Here is a 24,624-nt window from a genome sequence, read left to right as displayed (position 1 = left end):
AGTGTGTTGCGACTTTTCTATAAGAGTTAAGATGCAAACATACAAATAGAAGGCAGGTTTTTGGGTTTTGTATCTGTAAGCCAAGATTTTCTTTCAAACAGTACAGAGGTGTTATTGTTAAAAGGATGAGTGTGATTCTGGTTTTTTTTAAATGTTCACATGTAATTATTGGAACAGCTATTTCAGCCTGCCTTTTGCTGAATTCAGACCTCTGAAAAAGAAGTGCAGAATCTTTTTTTAATAATGAGAATACAAACAGATTGTGAGTAGACCTTTTTTCCTGCATTACATAGTTATCAATCATGTAAGTAGATGAGTTGTAAAACATGCATTAGAGAGTCAGAGTCCAAGAACATGAAATTCACATTTCTTTTATTTAGCTACATTTAATTGATTGCCTGGAATTCATGTAATAGCTATTCTCATTCTCTGTCAAACAAATGAAAAAAACACCGTACTTCAGCTGCAATGAAGACTTAATATTCAGTGTGATACATATCTGAAACCTCTTTTGTGCCTCTTCTTCTGGATGACAGATAAAAGACTGCAATGCAAGTAGGGAAAGCAAACATTAAAGCTGGAGAAGCAGTGCTGGACTTGCTCAGAACTTCTGAAAACTGTAAAATAGCTTTCTAATAGGAATGCAAGGACTGTGTAGACTTACAGGTGAATGCATTCCTTGATAGTACAGACAATCCTTGTGTACAACTTGAGTGTACATGAAGTTTTCCTAGCCCTTTTCTATCCCTCTGGGACATTACAAGTTGGATTAATGCAGGACTTGGACCAAATTTTTATCATTATTTTAAATTCTGCATCACCTTTGGAAATTACTCCTTGCATGTAAGTAGCAAGAGCGTGGAATTTCCTCTGCAATGTGTTTCTAGTAGTAGTAGCATATTATTCTCTTTTTAAATTACCTCCTTAAATCTGCTTGTGTCTGTTTCCCAAAAGCAGTTCTACCTTATTTCTTGACTACTGCTATATGTATTGGTTGTAAAATTGGTAACTGACTTTTACTCCTATGCATATTGTGCTAGCTTTGTATTAGATTTAGCCAGTAAATAAAATGAGGTGTGGATTGTTCTCTGACCCTGAAGCCACCTGACACTGTATGGTTTTGATTGCTTATACCTTATTGCTGGAACAAAATGGCCATGTCCAAGTTGCCTGTAGAGAACAGTGCCTGAATTGTGTGAATTCTCAGACTGCAGCTAGGCAGTTTGTGGGAGTGTGCTGCTTGTTCTGGGGCAAAACTTATGCCAGCGATCACACTAGCAGTGTGATGTGGTGGGCAGTTGTCTGTCAGCAGTCATTACTGCCAAATTAACCTTGAGCTATAGCAAGACAACACATACAAAACTCAGGAAGGTTTTTTTTTTAAGGTTACCATACCACACAGTGGTACATAAATTCTCCCAGCTTCAGCATAGCAGATTAAGCTGATTGCTTTTTAGTTTGTGATATTGATTATTGTCTGCTAGTATCATTTTTAATTCCTCATTCTTCCTTCATTTTGAATCCCAGACGGTTGTTAAAGTCTTAAATAAAAGTCTATGAAGTATCCAATGGAAGAACTCTTTGACTATAGAGCAATACTGACAGCGTGGCCCAAAATAGCAGTTTTCTCATTTGTTAGTTTTATGTTTACAACTTTGAAAATAGGTTGGAAAGAAACCCAGAAAAGCACAGAATGATGGGCAATATTATGAGCCAAGTGCTGAGCATCTGGTTAATTAATTGAGCATTGAAATGTTGACCAGATGGGTTGGTGGGTTTATTCCTTGTTCGCTATTACATTTAATCCTTGATTGCACTTCTGCTTACATGATTGTAATTGATATGCTCCATTCTTTTATTCCCAACTTTTAACTATTTTCTGAATGCCAGTTGCTATGTTTTCATTCAATTATTTTAGATTAGCTTCATGTTATTCTCTTATATCTTAGTATTCTGTTTGTTATGTCAGTAATGCCTTCAGAATTGGTGTTGAATTCAAACAAAATTAGATTTTCATCAAATTTCCCTTTTTTTTCTGCTCAGCTCAAGGCAGTGCTAATTTTATGTTAACGAGCAAGTTATTCTGTACCCCTTGGAATTTAGTCTTTTTGGATGTGTTTTGGTTTTTTGGGGATTTTCTGCAAACTGAAGGCTGAATGGAGATGTTCTGTTAAAAGACCTAAAGTGAAAAGATATTCATATATGTGGAAATCCTACTGTCAGTTAGAGATGAATATGAATGTTTGCATTTCATGTTGCATTTCATGAAATCACTTTGCTCATGCTTGTTTCCTTTGTGCTTGCAAATTGTACCATATTTCATTTATATTTCCTTTTTTTTTTCTGAAAGAGATGAGAAGGAACAAAAAATATAAGATCTGGTCATGTGCTTATTCATGTCAATGCCAATTCAGTTTTTCATCAGGGATTCAATTCCTGTCTGCCATTAGTATGCATTGTTTTGTATACATGTTATCCTTGAATTCTTACGTTTTTCCATAGTCTTATTTCTGAGCGCATCTTAAGAACCAGTGAAGGAATTTGCCACCCACATTCTTGAAGAAAAACACTTGTTCTTCCCAAATTAATATGGGCTTGTTGGAACTGGATTATCCTGTATCAGTGGCGACTAGGATTTTTTTTGTTTGGATTAGAGGGGGTTGTTTTTGTTTAACACCCTTTACAGCACTCGTCTTAGAGTCATAGGATCGTTTAGGTTGGAAAAGACCTTCAAGGTCATTGAGACCAACTGTATGTTCCTGGTGCTACTGTAGTAACTAACTCCTACACAGATTTTCCTGCCAGCAAAGACTTGTATCTTACTTGCAAACTCAAACCCAGAATGAAACTGCAGTATGTAATACATTTCCCATAGAATCTGTGTAGAAACATTAAATGTTAGACAAAAAAAAAAAAATTTTGCATTCCTCTCCTGCCTTGGTAAGTGTGCAGTAGAATTAAATGAGCATATCTCCATAGATCAATTTCCTCTAATCAATTTCTTTTTAAACTTCTTTCAAACAAGGTAGTGATTTTATGTCTTAAAATATGAGGGATTTTTAGTGCATAAGCCTGTCAAATTCTGAAATATGTTCTTATGAGTTGCATCTTTTGAAGTGTAAAATCAAATTATTAAATTGAAAAATTGCAAGGAAACGCTAGGCTGAAAATACGTTAAGATATTGTTACAGTCAAGCTGTTATCAGAGATATTCTGCATGTGTGCTGTTCCTGTACTCAAGTTAATATTTCAGTTACAATGCTGCAAAATAGTGAAATAAATTTAATATATATCATTCAACACCTACATGCAATACATCAAGCGTCAAAATATTAATATAGTATCTGAATCAACTTTGTAGTGCTTGTTGTAAATATTCACTGAATAGCTTTACATAATGGATTTTAAGTAGCCGGAGTTAAGGAATGAATTTACAATTGTAGGAAAATGTGATTTTAAAAGAGCATAGTTAAAAGGTCTGTGTTTGAATTGAGCACTAACCATATCATTTTTAATACAACTAGGTAATGGTAACAGACAACGGTATTCCTGCAAAATCAACAATTGCACGGGTGATTGTGAAGGTCTTAGATGAGAATGACAATAAGCCTCAGTTCTTGCAAAAGTTCTACAAAATCCGACTTCCAGAGCGTGGTAAGCCAGAACGAGAGAGAGCTGCTAAGAGAGAGCCGATCTATCGAGTAATTGCCGCAGATAAAGATGAAGGCCCCAATGCAGAGATCTCCTACAGCATTGAAGATGGTGATGAACATGGCAAATTCTTTATTGAACCAAAAACTGGAGTGGTTTCATCAAAGAAATTTTCTGCAGCAAGGGACTATGATATCCTTTCAGTGAGTCAAAATCTTGTGTATCATGAATATGCGGAGTGGTCTTTTTGTCTATATTCTTGTCACTTCTTATTCAGTAGCCGGCAGAGGAATGACTGCAGTGTCTGAAGGATGAGAGCTTCCAGAAGTATTATTTTGTGGGATTGTTTGTTTGGGGTTTTGTTTTTTTAAAGGATCAATTCAGATATTTGTGTTGAGAAAGTGAGTCAAGAAACTGCTGTTCTTTTCCAGAACTTGACAGATAATGAACACGATGAGGGAACATAAGCAATCAGTTTGTCTGTCTTTCAGGAGGAAAGCAAACTAAAAGTGAATTTATGGTAACAGTTTTTGTGCTACTATCAGGTGCTGCATACTTTTTCTCCATTTGCTACCCAGATAATGAAGGGCAAGTGGCACTCTGCAAGACACATAACATTTTCGAATGTATCTCACACAACCAAACATGCTTGGAGCTTATTACTACTTTCCATTTATGTGACATAATGATTTCTGTGATCCCATAGCTTAAAACATGTGTCTGTTTCACAGATTAAAGCTGTGGATAATGGTCGTCCACAAAAGTCATCAACTACACGGCTTCACATAGAATGGATTCCAAAGCCCGTCCCACCCACAGAGCCCATTTATTTTGAGGAAGCATTTTTTTCTTTTACGGTGATGGAAAGTGACCCAGTTGCTCACATGATTGGTGTAATAGCTGTTGAACCTCTTGGAACACCACTTTGGTTTGACATAACGGGTAAGGATGCCTAAAGGACTTTTATTATTAGAAGCAAATGCATGGAGTCCAAGATACTGGAGGGCTTATTTCATTATAAATAAAAAACACTCAAGTTTTTATCAATGCCACTATATATCAAAGATTAAAATTACATTGCAAAATATTTGCTGTGTTGCAGTTTTGGAAGTGACTTATGAATATTGTGTCAGTCAATCTCATAAACAGTAGATTAGGGAAAGAAATAAAATGCCAATTTTCTGCAGATGAGGATAGTACAACCAAAGAGAGATTATCCTGTTCATATTGGATTTTGGTTTTCTTGTTTTGCTCTGAGCTAACTCAGAGCAAAGTTTTCTATCCCTTTCTACTAAGTTTTCTATCCCTTGATTCAATACTAAAATGAAAGCTTGCAATGTTTCTAACCCCAGCAAACTTCTTTCTGTATGTGTTCTTACTACTATATTATGTCTTAGCCTTCACCATTACAAGAGGAATTCTGATCAGTAATATACTGTGGTGACAAAATTTATAGTGCTTTTTAATTTTAGACTTGCTTAGCAGACCTTGGAGCACCAGTAATACACAGAGTGTTCACTGTATATATAGCTAATACTAAAACCAAGTTTTGTCCTGTGTTATATGCTTTAGAATCGAGGAGAATAGCACAGCCTTGTTGCAGGACAGATACCTTGTAGTGAGCTGTTTCTGGTTTTGAGATAGCACTATCAGACTGGGATTCTTCCACCACATTCAGAAGAGAGAGAGGGATATTTTTCACCCTAATTACTCCTGAAAATTTAGCCATCATTATGGTATTAAGTTGTGGGGGAGAACATTTTTTTCATTATTCTTTAAAAAATTGATTATTTTAAAGATCTGGTTTGCTGATATGTATTTCCTAAGGGATGCTGGGAACAGTAACAGTTAAAGTTTGTAAAACTGATACATGTAGCAGGAATACACAAATGCCAAATACTTGAGAATGTTCTCAGAAAACTTTCAAGCACGTCAGGGTAGACACAACTCTTCCCTGAATGCATGCTTCATATGTGAACAACCTGGGATGACATTAATAATCATTGCTAATGTGTTAAATATTTTTTAATGTGTTAAATAATTTTTTAACAGTTCTTTCTAATATATTCTGGGGGGGAAAAAAAAAAACAAACCAAAAACTGACCAGTTTCTGTTCAAATATATCATAGTTGAATGAAAAGTGCTTGCATTTGGAGAAACCAACACAGGTTAGAGATCTGTACAGAGAGAATGGAGTTCAAAGTGTGTTTTGGCATTCTCAGAAGGGCAAAACTCTCTGTATTAGAATAGGCAGTTTGGGACTGAGGTTGCTCTTTACTTTTCTCTCAAACATACACACACATAGACAGGGGAGTTGAAAGGCAGAAAATATAAAAATGAGCAGGAGAGAGGAGAAGGTTCTGTGTGCTCCAATTCAAACAGGACTATCCAGTCAGCAGCAAACAGAAACATCTGTAGGCAGAAAAGAGTTAGTTAAAGGAAAAATTAAGAAAGGGATATTATCAGGAAAAAGTGAGCAGTTTATAGAAATGAAAGTGAGTAGATAAGAGGTCTCAAAAGTCTTGAGAATTTCCCCAGAGTACAGCAATGATGTTTCCTCAGGCCTTTTATTAGCAAAATTTATTAATTAGACTAGAGATGTAGGTTTTTTGTTATCTTTTTAGTTTGCTTCAACTACTGTGCACTCTGAACACTGTGTACAGCTGAACAGAACTCTGATGATGGTAGTATTTTGATTCGCTCCTTCTAAGCATGCAGCACAGTTTGGACATTCAACAGAATTCTCGTTGTATTCTTAATATAGAAAATCTTTGCCTGCTATTTTTAGAAAGACATATACAGAAAACTCCAAAGGGGATGGAGCTGAATTTGTCCATGCACTGTAAAATAAACCTTATTATTTTGACTACTTTCTTAGTAAAAAATATTTGGGAAAGTTTGATATATGATCGCGTTGTGAAGTTGTCGGCTACTCTTACAGGTGGTCGCTTTACTGGCCTCTTTTACTGTTTCTAATAGCATGAATTAATTTGATTGACAGCTTTCCTTTGTGTTCTGTGCTTGCTTTCCATGCTTTCTTTCTTTTTGGCTGAGCCAGGAGACAAGCTTGCTAGTGAAGTATTTTACATCTTTCAGATGGCTTGTGACCTGAACTGTACAGCAGAAGGTATCTGCTGAGATCACATAATTTATTACCAGATTATGAGATCTGACATGAAAGCGTACATTTATAAAATATTTATTTTATTAACCCTTCGGAAATCAAAGTGCTCACAGTTGCATTTGTGACAGGTTTGTTTTTGTTTTGTTTTGTCATCATTACATTTATACAGCATCAATACAGAGCATCCAGTTTTGGCTTTCACCAAAACTATTGCTGCCACACTTTCAATGTATCAGATGGAGAAGGTTGAGTTCTGCTTCAGTGGATTACCAGGTATCACCACTGCTACAAAAATCAGGCAATGCCTTCCTTGATAAGGAAGGAAAAAAAATTGATCAGGGAGCTTGTCCTTTTGTCACAGAAAATAAATGGATTCATACATGCTTACTATACTCTTCCTTTAAAATGGAAAGAACTTAATTGAGCCATCAGAGAAAATGGTATCACATGCTAGCTATAAAAGAAAAGCTAGAGACTCACTTTCTGAAGCTGACATCTTGCACAAGGGCCACTAAAAAATTATTGTACCCCTGTTAAAAAAAAACAAAGAAACAAAACAAACAAAAAAAAGGACTGCCTTTCATACTATGCAGTTTATTTCCATCCATGTGATTCAGCAACTGCTGCTGGGCCAGTAAGAGGTGTCAGCTTTCAGTGAAAACAGAAAAATTACATTATCTTTGTCATTATCAAATATCTTAAATCCAGTGAAGCAGAATCCAGACCATCTTTCCTAAACTGATATGTCTGTCATGAAATGGAACCTTCTAAATGTGAAATCCTTTTTACATGTGAATGGGAGCCCATTTCAGTATTTATTGTTCTTTCTTGGATTAGATGTAAATTTGCAACCTTTCACTTCTAGCCTTGGCTTTTCATAAAAGACATTTAGTGATTTACAAAACACAACATGTAAAAAACCTTTTTAAAAGAAAAGGGACCCATATGATACCTGAATGCTGTCCTTGTAGGGCATAATTAGAAAAACACTTGCACGTAATTAGGAGAAATTGGTTTGCCATATCTATCACAGACTTGACCAAAATAAAAATTGATTCCTCCATTTTAAGCAATTTATTGAGATGCCTAAAGGAGTTGTAGTTAAGTGGCGGTATTTATTATTGCTAACAATATTTGAACTTAATGGACGTTGTATTCTCATGACAGTCTACTTGGAGTGGCATGATGATGATCAATTAAATGTTTAATCGACTAAGTGTAGCTATTGATCTACATGGTTATTTAACTATATTTCAAGAAGTTTCACAAGGGAAGTTAAGATTATTTGCTTTGGAAAAGGAGTTTGGCCATATTTAAACATTTAGCACTCATCTGAGTCCTGCTAATCTCACTAAGAGTAGATAAAAAGTTCTTTAGATACTCAGCATTGAAGATCCTTTGAAAGCACTGCAGTTTTTTAGCCTTATCTATAGTCATGTACAATTTTAGTAATTCATGCTCTGATTTGGAATTTTCATTCTTTTGATTCAAAGCAAGTTTCTTAACAAATTATCCTGACACTTTTCAGAAAATAAGCTAGAACATTTATTTCTCAGTTTCCTTGTATTTGGAATCTTTACATTCAGTTGTTTTTTTATTTAAAAAAATAATCTCACTTAGAATCTACCAGCTAAGTTTCCATGAGCCAGACAAATCAGCTTTGTCCAAAACCAGTAAGTTTAAAATATCTGTAAGTAGCAGCATATCACATTACCAAAAAAAAAAACCACCCCACAAAAAAACCAACAAAGGGTTTAAAATAAGTCTGTCTATAAGTATATGTGTATATAGTTCCACCTTCATTAAGCATCTGAAGACACAACATGATCATACATGAAAACAATGAAAGAGTGCTGTGGTTTATGAACTTCTGCATTTCCTAATTTCCTGAACAAGGTGGCAACTATGACAGTCGATTTGATGTGGACAAGGGCACTGGAACTATCATTGTCGCTAGACCTCTTGATGCAGAACAGAAATCGAATTACAACTTGACAGTAGAGGCAACAGATGGAACCAGATCTATCAGCACTCAGGTAATGGACTTTTTAATGAAGCACTTAAAGAAGGAGGAATTTGTAGCTGGGAATTGGGGAGAGTTTTGAATTTTCTGCTTGCCATTTTTTTCATCCTAGACAGTTAATATGGTTTATGTAAATTAATAACTCTGTCTAAAATAGGAGCAAGTTCTAATATTTGTCGAGCCATGTGTTTTGGTGGTCCAGGTGGAAGGTTGTATTACTATACTACAGTCTGAAACAGCAGTTTTTAAGTTGTATCATGTTCTTACATTAGCTGAGTAAATGAAAACAAAAACTAAGCCTTTCCATGCATGATTTGCTCACGTGAAAAGGATTAATACCTCTTATGTGAATTACCTCTCTTTATCTAGCTCCCTCAAAATCACCAAATAATATGATTACTTTGCTTGAAATTTAAAAGACCACCATTATAAGGTGGTTTGATTGTCCCCCTCCCCCCAAGATGTGTGCATGACAAATTGTACAATGTTCAAGTGCTATTTTATGAAACTGAGCTGCTGCTTCTGCATAGTGTACATACAGAAACAACACTTAGATGATAACATCTCTGTGTTATCTTCCTGAATACTTTTACCTTCAGTGGAGGCAGAGATTAATAAACACTCTCCAAAAGAGCTAGCTTAGACCAAGTTTTTTTCAAATTACCTTTCTACTAAGGCTTCATGGTGGTGGCAATTCTTTGCAGTTGGACTAATAATTTCACTTTAAGGCAGAAACCTTTTGTGACAATACTGGAGATAAAGTACGTTATGATGTTTGTCACTCTGTTTTTCCCTACTTAGTTTCTTTTCTCAGCTCAGAAGCTGAGTATACTTGGAAGTAATGTTTGACTAAAGGTGGTATGAATGGAGAGCCACGTGCATAGAGGAGCTCCACATTTCTTCCACATAAAAAGGAAAGAATTTATTTGTTAAATTAAAATGATTGGGTTGGGACAGTGATGTGTCTGTTATCAACCCCTGCCATTGACTTACTCCTCAGGAGCTCAAAGAGCAATTAGTGGGTTGCTACTGTCTTTTCTGTACATGGAAATCTGAGTTATGAATGCAATTTCTAGTTCCATTTCTGTGCAGTCTATATGTACTTCTGTTGTCTTCTCTAATGTCATATATGTTGTCTTTCTCCTTTTGACTAGAGGGAAAGATGTTTCCTCTCAATGGTTAGGACTCCTAACCATTCCTGTTATTCCTATTTATTGAGCTGACTGTGTGTCTGGAGGCTTGATAGGTCAAAGAGATGAAATCACGTAGCAGGAGACTGCTAGTTTAGCAGTTTCCTTAGAGAGATGCCTTTTCCTTTAATGGTGACAATTGTGAGTGATATTCTACACCACAAATCCTCAAATACAACAACATGTTCCCCAGGCAGAATGTGCTGCTATCTTAGCTGTAGTGCTATTGCTTCTGGTGCTGATAACCACCAAAAAAAGGTCTGGAGAATCGTGCTGTAAATTTATTGCCTAGTTGTAGTAAATATATTGAGTGAATTCATTTATACCACTTAGAGAATGCTGAATAGAAGGTATGAATTAGTTTGAAAAAAATTAGAAGCCTAAATCCAGCTAGAAAAAGATTCCTTTTGCCAGGGAAGTCAGAAAGACAACAAGAGGCTTTCCACAGGCACTTTTCCACCCTCCCAAGAATGCAGCAAATATGCCACCATGCAGAGTGTGTCAAGGTAGCCTGGGAACTAGTAAAGGCTGCATACGTGTAGGTCTTGGTGACTGCGGATATTCTATCCAGTGGAGCTGCTGATGTAGCTGAATGTATGCAGACACCCTTAGCTGTCACAGTGAACCATAATCTGCTTTGTCTTCTGGAATAACTGAGAATTGGAAGGTCACAAACTACTTTAATGCTCACCGCTTCTCTCCTCTTGGTTATGCAATTCATTTAGTTCTTCTCTGAAGTGCACAGTGTAGCTTTTGTCCAGTTTCTTTAAATTAAACTATTATTTTAGCATTTTGTAAAATTGCATGGACATTAGAGACATTTACCATGGCAGCCTTCTGTAAAAGAATGGAGAATAGTAGTCTCAAATTTATCATATCTTATTTCTGTGATTTGCCTTCTTATGTGTCTTTCTTCTCTCAGGTGGTTAGCAGGAACAGAGACTGTGGTTTCTATTACAAGCAAGTACAAGGACTTTTGCATTGTCTTCCTTTTTCCTCTGCTTGTGGGATAAGCATAAGTCATGCTCTTGCTGTTTGAGTCTCACATTACTGTGGTATATAGATTGAGGAAGAGGGATTAGCTGAAACTCTGTTAACTGTTGGTACATGAACAGATGACAAATTTTAACTGATTCTCTTATCTCCTGGACCACCCAAATGGACTAATCTGTTAAGATAGCCCTCAGTACTATCGCTAATAAGATGCATTTCAGATGAGACTTAACTTCAGGGGAATCAAAAACGTTGATAGGAAATCAAAGTTGAAGGTGTGATTATGGCTGCCAGTGTGTAAATTCCATTACTTACTGCTGAAATGATATATAAAGTTTGGGTGTTAATATAGTGTTGGATTATTCTAAGAGCTGATAAGCAGTAAGAATGGAGTGACAGGCAAAAGAAATTCTGAGTACTGAGTGCACACATTAGGAAAAACAATATACCATACATAGCTTTTAGTTTACAAAGTAATTGTTGTAAACACTGGAAATCCAGTAAACAGTTTAACAAACTTTGACTAACAGCAGATGTAGTAATTTTATGTTTCATTTGAAAAAGGAAATGACATTTTATAGACATCTAGGAGGAGGACAAGAAACAAAAATCTTACTTTGTAAAATCAGTGTATTGAATCTGACTTTGAACTAGAAAGCATTTGCTGGCCTCAGGCCATTAACATCTGTAGGTCACTTGGCTCTCAGGATTTCAGTTAAATAGCTTTTTTGAAAATACAGCAGCAGTAGGCGTGGAGGCTGTTAGAGAATTTTGCATGCATCTAAATGCCAAATGCATGATGCAAAACAAGGACAAACAGTGGTGGTGTTTGACAGATGATGTTAGAGATGACTAGTTGTCACATTGGGAAGGAATATTATTCAAAGAACAAATCAATATACTTATGGTTTCATTTTATAACATTTTGTCCTGAAATAGAAAAGGTTATTCACAGGCTGTGAGTAGCAGTATATGAACTGTCGAGTTGCTTTTTGGAGGGAAAAAAAAGAAGAAAAAAATATCCTGCTTCTTGTTATAGACACTTTCAGTCATTGCTATGTTTATCACTTTTTTTCACTAGAAGTAATATTTAAGATGGTTTAAAGCTAGTTGCAAGCATTTTACCTATTGCTCTGCTATTGCAGAATGTTTAATCTTGAAAATTTTATATGAATATTAAGCTTTGGGACTAAAAGATAGACAATCTTCATTGATTAAATGTGCATTTTTACTCAATGATCACCGCACTGCACCTTAGAGACATTTTAGAATTGGAATACTGTTATATTATCTCTGAATAATATAACTTTTAGAATTTTAGAATTCAAAACTTTATGAAAATGATCATAAACACCTTAGTGTAACTATAAAGTAATTATAAATTGAGAGAGGAGAAAATTTTAAACTCAATATAAAAGTAAATTAAAAATTAGATTAAAACAGTCCAAACAAACATTGTTTAAATATTATGCACTGAGTATATTTTGTCAGTGGCACATATCTTCTCTTTAACTAGTAATCATTGTATTGTTATGCAGATTTATGTTTCACCTGTCAAAAAATTAATAGGATTCAAGTCCTTCCCCTAAATAATTCAGGACTACTTTGTCTGTGTAACCAGACTACATCACTCTCGGTGAATTGTGCAACATAGCTCTTTGCATAGACTTGCAAAATCAGACAAGTTTCTTTAGTTCCATACCGTTTTGTTTGAGGGATCACATTATGATCTGTTAACATTAAACTTGTCTGTAGTATGCCTCTTTATCATATACAATGTCTTTATTGAGATACAGTACTAGTATATTTCATTTGCATTTAATCTTATAATTTCATTGAGAAATGTTCATGTTTTTATTCTATTACACATGGTACTTAACACAAGCTTACATGTATTTTGTTCTCAGTTGTATGTAGAATCATCGTAGAATGGTAGGGGTTGGAAGGGATCTTTAGAGATCACTTAGTCCCACTCCCCTGGCAAAGCAGATCCACCTAAATCACATAACCCTGTTTTTCTGTGTGTGTCTTTAAAATTGCCATCACAATTATTGCTTCAGGTTTCTTTAATTTGAATACCTTAACAGTTTACATGAAAATTTAGTACTCTTAAATTTAAAAGGAAATTGCACATCTAATACTTGTTACTTAGCACCAAAAGTCAAAGTCAGTATCTTGAAAGTAGGGTTTTCTTAGTATATTTAATAGTTTAGATTGGAAGGCACTCCTGCTCAAAGCAGAGTAAACTGTGAAGTTGGATCAGGTTATTCAGGAACTTGTCAGGTTCTAAGTGCCTGGGATGACAGGGCATGACAACCTCTTCCTTGAACATGCTTTTACATTAGTGTTTAACAATGCTCCTTGTAAATATTTTTTTCTGATGTCTGACTATATTAGTTTCCCTATTGGGGTGGAGCTTATGAGTGTCAACTCTTGTCCTTTCACTGTGCATCTCTAAGAAGAGGGTCTCTGTTTCCTGCAGCCCTGCCCTCACAGAGTGGATGGAGAGCTTTCAGGTCACCCTTGATTTTAATGGCATTTTACCGAGTTAATTTTAGTTTGTCAAGATCTCTTCTGACTGCAGAGGCCAAACCTGTAGTAGATCTATGTTCCCATCAGTGAGTATAAAATAGAGGGGAATAATCTTGCTCTCCTTATTAATGCAGCCCAGCATGCAGTTAGTTAACAAAAGGGTGCCCATCAATTCCATTATGCTTATCCATCAGAATCTGCAGAGGGACATAAAGTAACATCATCAGTGACTTAAGAAATGAGTCCTAAAGTAGATAAACCAGCTTTCACTTCACTTCAGTCTAAGATAGAGATTGGATTTTAAAGATATTTAAAATGATTGCACTGAGAGATCAAATTGTGTATTTGTAGTTGTGTTTAGCAGTGTGGAGTAAAATTGCATGCCTGAGCAAGTAATTTGATAAGCAATGGAATACCTGAACATGCTGCTTATAGTGACTGAGTCATTATGTTTATTATTTAGCAGTATTTTTTTAATAATTCATATTTAATAGTGTTGCACATTTTGAGGAGCTGTCTCCTGATCTGTTTAACTCAACAATACCTTTTTTTGGAGGACGTCTCCGTATATGTTTAGTGGTTAAGGTCATTTTAATTGCTTCACTAGCTAGTACCACAGGAATTTGATGTTAAGTCCTTCTGATGGTGTGATTAACAGATAGCTTCTCAGTTAAGCTGGTTCATTGGCTCTGTGCTTAGTCTTGTAGGTACCAATGTTGGTTTCACAGTCACTGCATTCCTGGCATTTAACTTAATACTTTGCACAGATTTTTGTAAGGCTTTATTCTAAAAGTGGTGTTACTCTGCAGTACCAGCACCACAGGTGTCCATGTCTTCCATTCGAAAGATTCATCTAACACAGTTGCTCTGGAGTGGCTTTGTCCTTCTCACCTCCATTTTTTACCAAAGTTTCTGTATTTCCTCATTTGAGGGGGAAATAGACATGAACTTGAATAGCAATTTTGATTTAAAGTCATAAAATTTGACGTTTTATCTTTTTACTTCCTATTTTTCTGAGTCTGAACTTAATATTCTCTTCAAAGTGGAATTGAATAGAAAAGTTGTTGATGTGTTCATTTCAGAAGCATAGTATCCATTGATTAAATGTTGCATATGATCTTTTAACCTTTAATTTATATGAAAATATTTGTATATTTTTCTTTGTTTCAAGGTTTGGAGTTTTCTGCTTTTTTGGTTTTGTTTTTTTAAAAGTTTGTCAGCCATCTTCATTTGATTTTATTTTCCTGAACACCAATGTTCAGTGAGTGGCGTTTTTACTAAAACTGTAAGTGACTGTACTGGACCCTTCCATATTTCTTCTTCTGAAGTGCATTAGTACTTAATTTATGCAGAATTTAAAAAGAAATCAACAACTAGTCTTGTATTGCTTTACTACATCCTCTCTAATTATGATAATCTAAAAAAGTCACGTGTTTAAGGTCATATTATTTTCAATTGTGCTGTTCATTTTACAGTTAAATTTAGTAGTGAATGATGTTCCATAGACTTTGGTACTCCCAAAGGACAGGGAGGGTTTAATTGCCTCTTATGGTCCCAGACAAAACAGTCAAGGCTACTTAACTTGGGGAAAAAAACAGAAAATAGTTTAATCCACCACCAACTAAAAAAACAACCATAAAACCCAAAACCAAAACAAACAGAAAACAACATAAAGTGGTACAATGATGAAGAGCACAACCAGCCCTTTAAGACCACCTTCTCCCCACCCCTCCCCTCTTCCCGGGCTTAGAACCCTGATCCCAGTGTCTTTATCTCCTCCCCCTGTGTACAGCTCAGGTGAGCACACTCACACGGAGCTGCTGGTGGCTCTCAGTCCTGCCATTGCCCTCCATGGGTTGCAGGGGCACAGCCTGCGTTCTCGCCATGGGTTGCAAAGGGGTCTCTGGTCCAGCACATCTCCGTCTTTCCTCCTCTGACTATGGGGTCCACATGGTAGCCTCCATCTTGTACCACTCCTGCACCTCCACTCAAGGACTTCAAATTCCTGTCCTTAAATAGTGAGGGTGCCAGATTGGCCCAGCCGGGCCAGAGGTGGGTCTGAACCTAAGAGCCAGGGGAAAGTCCAAGAACTCTTTACCAGGTCTGCACTGCAGCCCCCTCCTCGTTACCAAGCAAAAGTGGCTCCTCACAAATCCATGACACAACTCCATTCCTAGATTCCCTTTTGTATGCTTGTCCTTTTTTATAATCCAAGTGAAATTCTAGGTCAAAATAGTCTTTCTGGTGACAATTATTTGAGCTACAGGAGTGGGCAATATCTCAGTTTTTGGGAAGACTTTCCTATATTATAATACAAAGTTATCCCAAGAGTTCCACACCCAGTATTTGTGTTCTCAGATTCTCAGTTTCATTAATCAGTTTGCCTTGTGGTGCCTCCAAAGTTAGTCTGGGACTTCGTTACTTAGGTTGAAATTGAGGAAGTTTTCTGTAGTGAGATGTGTGTCATTCCCTTATTGTTTACCACCATTAGATTCATCTCATCCAGTTTCTGCTGCATACAGTTTGGCATCTTGTCTAAATTGTATCTCTGTACCAGGTACCAATGGAAAACAATAAGTATCCTCAAAGAGCAATTTAACCTACTTACTGTATCATAAGCACTTATTTTAAACACTTGTAGGTGTCACTTAATTTATACAAAGCAGCTAGCCTTTGGGTGGCTAAAAGCATTACTATATGAGCGGCACAAAACGAATTAGATTTTAGCCACATGTTCTTAGAGTTTTGCTGTCCACCTGCCAACTCCTCTGTGTTACTTACTGTTGCTTGTCTGCCGTTATCACTATTGAAGGAACAGGATGGTGACTGTCTTACCCTTTTCAAACAAGTTTCACGCTGCGAAAGGCAAGTGGGCTCTTGTGTGATTCCAGTGAACATTATTATTCAGATAAAGAGGGTATTGTATGCACAGCAGCACATAGGTGAACCAAGATGAACTTCTGTAGGAAAATGCAGTTTGAAGCATTGAACTTAATATAGCTGTAACTTCAGTGTTGTGTTGGTGACCAGTTGCCTATGGTGATATTGTGTTATATTGCTGAAGAAGAGCGAACAATACCTGTGATTCTTCAAAATAATACACTTTTGATGGAAATCTATTCTTGCCTAAGCTTGGAAATGTAAGGAGGTGAAAGAGAATTGTTTGAATGTGAGGGCAAGGAGGAGAACAGTGCATCCTCTGCCTTCGAAGACATTGCTTAAAATTCAAAATTTGCACAGATAAAAAGGCCTTTTTCCCACCTTTGATCCTATTGACAGTTTTTGGTTTTTTTATATGTTGTTTTTAATTCCTGCATTACTTAAGGAATTTTTTTTTGCCTTACTTTAGAAAAAATTATTTCATTTACAATATCTTAACGAAGGCATTTTTGATCATATAGATTTACAGTGTAACTTTGGGGAAGGTGAGGCAGATTTGGATTCAGTAGGATTTTTCTTCACTTCTTAGATGTCTCCCCGTCCCTTAAAATAATTATCTTGAGATGGAATTATTTCAGTATTATGGTCTGATTTTTAATGAAGCATCTGCTCTTCATCTGTGTTTCCCAAATATCATCAATGCTTTCCCCTTCCGTTGTATCATTTCAGGTGTACATCAAAGTTATAGACACGAATAATCACAGGCCTCAGTTTTCTACTTCAAAATACGAAGTTGTTATACCTGAAGACACCATACCAGAGACAGAAATTCTGCAAGTCAGTGCCACAGATAGAGATGAGAAGAATAAATTGATTTATACCATGCAGGGCAGCACTGATCCCATCAGTCTTAAAAAGTTTCGTCTGGACCCTGGAACTGGATCTCTTTATACTTCAGAAAAACTGGATCATGAGACCATGAACCAGCATATTCTCACAGTGATGGTAAATAAACACAAAATTTCTTATGTAGTCAAAATCAAACAGATCTTTTTTAATGTCTTTTTTATTTTGTTCTCTGATTGCAATTGTTAATGTTTAATTTACATGCAGTCTTTGTCGCTGTGACTGGCACATATTGAACCTTGAAGTATTCCTAATATTTGATGAACTACTGAAATAATAAGGCTAATCACCAGCAATACTTTGTTTCAGGTTCGGGATCAAGATGTTCCTGTGAAGCGCAACTATGCTAGAATCGTCATTAATGTCAGTGACACAAATGATCATGCGCCGTGGTTCACCAGCTCTTCCTATGAAGGACGGGTGTATGAATCAGCAGCTGTTGGATCAGCAGTGCTCCAGGTTACAGCATTAGATAAGGACAAAGGAAAAAATGCAGAAATTGTGTACACTATTGAATCAGGTATATTGATTTTCATACATCTGTATTTTGAAATGGTGCTTGCTGATACTTGTTTCAACTACAGTCATGTAAAAAAATACTTAACGAAGAGGGCAGTACAGGTATATGTATTGTATTCCTTGAGATGTATTTAAATATGACCTCAGAGAATTTAAAAGAAAACTACAAGGACAAACACTCATCTCTTGCCTTTAGCTATTTATGTTATTCTTTAGATACGTTTGGAACATCTCAGTAGCAGTAGAAGAAAAAGGTACCTATAAACCCTTAAGAGAACCCCTTGAGAAATTATTGAAGCATTAAATTCAGATCTGAAGTCATTCTTTTTCGATAATTTAAGTGATATTTTGTGGCACAGGCAAAGCAAGGATTCAATGAAAAGAGCCTGAGACAAGTGCTTTGGTGTTAAGCACAAGGTGAAAGAAAGGAGCTCAAATGTAACTTCTAGATGTCCATATACTTAACCACTAAATAGTCCCAGTTTTTAAGTTAAATTTCCTGATAGATGTAGCAAGGAAGGCATTGCTTCGCATGGTTCATTCTGGCAGATTTTAGATAGTAGGACTGCTATTCTAGCTCTATAAAATAGAAAATAAATTCTTCAGTGGCTGGTCGATTTGGCATTAAGGTTCCTTTCAGATTGCATCCCGGAGGAGCACATTAGTTGCTGCTGCTTATTTTCAATGTCAGAGTATCTTTCTGAATTTGCCTATAACAGTGCAATTCAAATGATGGCAATTTTGAATAATGGGAAAGCAAGATGACATAGACTGAGTTCACTTACCCCAAATAGAAGTACATTTCAATCCAGTCCTTTAAATCTAGATACAAGCCTGCCATTACCAAGATGCTGAACTATTTAGGCACTGTGTCTGGGGAAATAAAAGGTTATTTCGATTTAATTACCTATGCACAGTACTACTTTCAATGTAGAAAATAATTTGAGTTAAAAATCCCAGTAACAAGCTTAAAAACCTGTATATTTAAAAGATCAGTGGGGAAAAAGTTATTCAGTTACTATTGCATGCAAGGTGATATGTGCAAATACTTTTTTTCTTTTTAATATAAGTTACTTTGTAAAGCATAGGAATTGCTTACAGTAAATATTCTCATTTTCTTCCCACAAAGTGTTGAAGACATATCCTAAAATTGTATTAAAACAAAGCTGTGATTATGATACTCTGAAGAGGAAGAATATATTTATGTGTCTCATAAGTTACTTAAAATACATGTTTGGGATTTCTTTTCTTTTTTTTTTTTTTTTAAATATGACCTTTTTACTTAGAAGGACACTAATGTCCATGAAGCTTATCTCTTGCCTTTCCCATTTCAATAGTGCTTGTTTTACACATACCAAAGCATGACAAGAAAAAAATATGTATGCATGCTGTCTACAATGACGTTATCCCTGTCCTCTTCCATTCTTCTAGCTTTTTGTAGGAGTAAATCTAAGACTTTCTTAGATTTGTTTTTCAGGACTCTGATCTACTGGGAGGTTACAGCATTATAATTGATGTTCTAAGCATATGGAAGGAACATTCCTTAAATGTTTGTAATGGCTGCTTAGATTTGTAATGGGATATTCTAAGAATGCCACTGTGTTTAAAGCCTCAACTAAAATAAAGTAACCCAAACAGAAAAACAACAAAAAACCCCTCTTGCCTACTTGTGTGCATAACTCAGAAGTTTCCAATAAATTTTTTCCATGCTGAGAACATGGCTTTAGTAACGTAATTTTTTAAGGAAGTAAAATGTTAAATCTTACCATATTTAGTACGTGACCTGAACATTATATGTAATGTAGTTCAGCTATATGAAAAACATAAAGAAAACTAGTGGTTATCAAGTGGCAGCTGGTAATCATCAGCAGGTAGTTGGTTTTTTTTCTAATACTGTCACAGGGAATAACTTGCCAATGTATTGAAAGGAAACTAGGAAAGAGGTAACTGTTGGTCCAGTTTATAAAGATTAATTTTTAAGCAGAGATTTAAACAATACTTGCATAAAAAAATAAGATTCACAAGTGTGAATTCATTAAAACAATCTTTTTTTTCAAAGCAGTCTAGTTATTTTAAATCATAAAATGTGACTTGTAGTATACTAATGTTAACTTCTGAATATAATTTTCTTTTGACTTCAGTAGATATTGAAGATAGTTTAGAATCAGAAAATCATAGAATGGTAGGGGTTGGAAGGGACCTTCAGAGGTCATCTAGTCCAACCCCCTTGAACTCAATGACCAAGGTAGTGTGAAGAAAATACGTCATTTCTAACGTTGAAACTTACAAAATACCTTTTTAAGGGTTTTTAATGGAAAATGAAACAGTTTTTTTTCATTTATTTTGAAGACTTGAATGGCTTTGCTAACTAGGTTTTATGCAATGTTTCCAGAAGTAAACTTAGAATTATTGCTAACTCTTGATTACAGAAAACATTCCAGAGAGGGTAACAAATGTTTGTTAAACAAAACTAAGGAATTTTGTTGTTTTCTCTGTTCTTGTCACATGATCTTTTTTATTATATAGCTAAATAAGCAATCATCCTTTAAGTTCTGCATACCTCTTTCTAATTACTTTTCTCTTTCTTCACAGGGAATATTGGAAATTTCTTTTCTATAGATCCCATTTTGGGTATGATTACAATTGCAAAGGAGTTAGATCGTAGTAACCAGGAGGAATACAACCTGATGGTAAAAGCTACAGACAAAGGAGATCCACCAATGAGTGAAGTGACCTCTGTGCATATATTTGTTACCGTTTCTGATAACGCCTCACCAAAATTCACAGCCAAAGAATATTCTACAGAAATTAGTGAAAGTGCCGGCATCGGCAGTTTTGTTGGAATGGTTACAGCATACAGTCAGTCTTCTGTAGTTTATGAAATAAAAGATGGTAATATAGGTGATGCCTTTGCTATCAACCCGAACTCGGGTGTCATTGTTTCTCAGAAGATACTTGATTTTGAAACTTTGCCTAGTTACACTCTGACTGTGCAAGGAACAAACATGGCTGGCTTGTCCACTAATGCAACAGTTGTGGTACATCTTCGGGATGAGAATGACAATACACCAGTTTTTATGCAGGCTGAATATACAGGGCTCATCAGTGAATCAGCTTCAATTAACAGTGTGGTTCTGACTGACAAGAATATCCCATTAGTAATTCGAGCTACAGATGCTGATAAAGAATCTAATGCTTTGCTTGTTTATCAAATTGTTGAACCATCTGTCTGCAAGTATTTTGCCATCGATTCAAGCACTGGTGCCATTCGGACAGTAATGAGTCTGGACTACGAGGAGACAAATATTTTCCACTTTTCAGTGCAAGTACATGATATGGGCACACCACGTTTATATGCAGAATATGCAGCTAATGTTACTATTTATGTTATTGACATCAATGATTGCCCTCCTGTGTTTTCAAGAGAGTTGTACGAGACGTCCATTTTGCTTCCAACCTATAAAGGCGTGAAAGTCATCAGCGTAAATGCCACTGATTCTGATTCGGGCATTTTTTCACAATTAATTTATTCCATTATTGAAGGCAACATTGGAGAAAAATTTTCCATAAACCCTAAGACTGGAGATATAACAGTACAAAATACAACTCAGTTAAGGAGCAGATATGAGTTAACAGTGAGAGCATCTGATGGCAGATTTGCAAGCACTGCATCTGTAAAAATTAATGTGAAAGAAAGCAAAGCAAGCCAGCTGAAGTTCACACAGAGTTCTTACTCCGCAACAGTGCAAGAGAATTCCACAGAAGCAAAAACAATAGCTGTTGTTGCTGCTATCGGGAATCAAATAAATGAGCCTTTGTTTTACCATATTCTTAATCCAGACAGCAGATTTAAAATAAGCCCAACTTCAGGAGTCCTTTCAACAACAGGAGTACCATTTGATCGTGAACAGCAGGAATCTTTTGATGTGGTCATAGAAGTGATAGCACAATATAAACCGTCGATTGTTGCACACGTTGTTGTTAAAGTCACAGTGGAAGATGTAAATGATAACTCTCCATTTTTTGTCAATCTTCCATATTACGCTGCTGTTAAAGTAGACTCTGAAGTGGGCCATGTTATTCAACGTGTCACTGCAGTAGATAAAGATACAGGCAGAAATGGAGAGGTGCATTACTATCTCAAAGAACATCATGAACATTTCCAAATTGATCCCATGGGTGAAATCTCACTGAAGAAGAAGTTTGAACCAGACACGTTGAATAAGGACTATCTGGTCACAGTAGTGGCAAAAGATGGAGGAGACCCTGCTTTTTCTTCTGAAGTTTTAGTTCCAATTACAGTTATGAGTAAAGCTATGCCAGTTTTCGAAAAGCCTTTCTACAGTGCAGAAATACCAGAAAACATTCAGCTTCATAGTCCTGTGGTACATGTACAAGCAAACAGCCCAGAAGGACTTAAGGTCTTCTACAGCATCACAGATGGCGATCCTTTCAATCAGTTCACTATCAATTTCAACACTGGAGTTATAAATGTTGTTGCCCCTCTTGACTTTGAGTCTCATCCAGCCTACAAACTGAGTATTCAAGCAACAGACTCCCTAACTGGGGCACATGCTAACGTGTTTGTAGACATAATAGTGGAAGACATCAATGATAATCCTCCTGTATTTACAGAGCAGTCTTACGCTGCAACCCTTTCTGAGGCATCTGTCGTTGGAACGTCTGTTGTACAAGTGAGAGCTACAGACGCTGATTCTGGTACAAACAGGGGGATTTCCTATCATTTGGTTGAGGACAATAGTGAGAGTCATGACTACTTCCACATAGATAGCAACACTGGACTCATTGTTACAGCAAGAACTTTGGACTATGAACAAATTAAACAACACAAGTTACTAATAAGGGCTATAGATGGTGGCATGCTGCCCTTGAGCAGTGACACCATTGTAACTGTTGATGTAACCGATCTCAATGATAATCCCCCTGTTTTTAACCAATTGCTTTATGAAGCTAAAATTAGTGAACTGGCTCCCCGAGGGCATTTTGTAACATGTGTGCAAGCCTCAGATGCAGATAGTTCGGATGTTGACAAGCTGGAGTACTCTATTCTGACAGGCAATGACCAGAAGAATTTTGTAATTAATAGTAAAACTGGCATTATTACCATCTCGAACTTACGCAGACAGACACTAAAGTCACATTATAATCTTAATGTGTCTGTTTCTGACGGGGTCTTCAGAAGCTCAGCTCAAGTTCATGTAACTGTAACCAGTGCCAATATGCACAACCCTGTTTTCAGCCAGAGTGAATATGAGGTTGAACTAGCTGAAAATGCTCCATTGCATACTTTGGTGACTCAAGTTAAAGCAACAGATGAAGATTCTGGTACCTATGGCCACATCACTTACCACATTGTGAATGACTTTGCCAAAGACAGATTTTACACAAATGAGAGAGGGCAGATATTTACCTCTGAAAAGCTTGACCGTGAAACACAAGCAGAAAAAGTAATTGCCATTAGCTTAATGGCCAAAGATTCAGGAGGAAAAGTTGCTTTCTGTACCATTAATGTGATACTTACAGATGACAATGATAATGCTCCTCAATTCCGAGCAACAGAGTATGAAGTAAATATTGGATCTGATGTTCCACGGGGTACTTCTGTTATTAAAGTCTGGGCATCTGATGCTGATGAGGGTACAAATGCAGACATCACATACGCTATTGAAGCAGAGTCTGAAAATGTTAAAGAGAATTTAGAAATTGATTCATCATCTGGTGTAATTACTACAAAAGAAAGCTTAATTGGTTTAGAAAATGAGTTTCTGACCTTCTTTGTTAGAGCAATCGATGGTGGATCCCCCCAAAAAGAATCAGTTGTTCCTGTCTATGCTAGAATACTGCCACCAGAAGTGCCTCTTCCAAAATTTTCAGAGCCATTTTATTCTTACACCGTTTCTGAGGACATTCCAATTGGGACTGAGATAGATGTTATCAAAGCAGAGCATAATCAAACTTTAGTGTATCGTCTGATTAAAGGAAACACTCCTGAAAGCAATAGAGATGATGTTTTTATGATTGACCGACAGACTGGAGAGTTGAAACTTGAGAAGAATCTTGATCATGAAACAACAAAATGGTACCAGTTTTCAGTTGGAGCACAGTATGCAAATGAAGATTATGTTGTTTCCTCAGTGGAGGTAAGCATCCAGGTAAAAGACACAAATGATAATAAACCAGTTTTGGAGTCCGATCCATATGAAGCATTCATTGTAGAAAATTTGCCAGCTGGAACAAGAGTCATCCAGGTTAAAGGAACTGACTTGGATTCAGGACTCAATGGGCAGGTTACTTACAGCTTGGATCCTTCTCAAGAACTGGAAGTTATAGAGTCTTTTGCCATAAACATGGAAACTGGTTGGATTACCACTCTCAAAGAACTCGATCATGAGAAAAGAGACAAGTATAAAATCACAGTGGTTGCATCTGATCGGGGTGAAAAAATTCAACTGTCTTCTATGGCTGTGGTTGAAGTTACTGTTACAGATGTGAATGATAATCCTCCACGCTTTACTGCAGAGATATATAAAGGAACAGTCAGTGAGGATGACCCTCCTGGTGCGGTGATTGCCATCTTGAGTACAACCGATGCTGATACAGAAGAAGCCAACAGACAAGTCTTTTATTACATTACAGGTAAATCTTTCAAGTAATTTCAGAATAATCACTTGAGTGGTCCTGGAATGATGTGAGATATAACTTAATCGTTCAAATTACTCACAGATATTTTGAATTATAGTGTGTATGTCTTAATATGAATATTAAATACTTCAGGGGAGAAAAAT

General features: G+C 36.3%; 1 protein-coding gene across 6 annotated transcripts in view; it reads left to right on the top strand.

Annotated features, from left to right (window-relative positions):
* Positions 1-24,624, top strand: part of FAT1 (FAT atypical cadherin 1) — a 104,335-nt gene that overhangs the window by 52,152 nt on the left and 27,559 nt on the right. For all 6 annotated transcript variants that reach the window (XM_061992041.1, XM_061992040.1, XM_061992045.1 and 3 more), the window contains exons 5-10: positions 3,525-3,854; positions 4,383-4,593; positions 8,672-8,811; positions 17,123-17,398; positions 17,609-17,819; positions 20,411-24,475. In XM_061992041.1, the coding sequence (XP_061848025.1) occupies positions 3,525-3,854; positions 4,383-4,593; positions 8,672-8,811; positions 17,123-17,398; positions 17,609-17,819; positions 20,411-24,475 (5,233 nt within the window). The remainder of the gene's footprint in view (positions 1-3,524; positions 3,855-4,382; positions 4,594-8,671; positions 8,812-17,122; positions 17,399-17,608; positions 17,820-20,410; positions 24,476-24,624) is intronic.

This window comes from Colius striatus, chromosome 3 (genome assembly GCF_028858725.1).
Source record: "Colius striatus isolate bColStr4 chromosome 3, bColStr4.1.hap1, whole genome shotgun sequence".
Taxonomy (NCBI): domain Eukaryota; kingdom Metazoa; phylum Chordata; class Aves; order Coliiformes; family Coliidae; genus Colius; species Colius striatus.
This window is presented reverse-complemented; position numbering and strand designations above follow the sequence as displayed.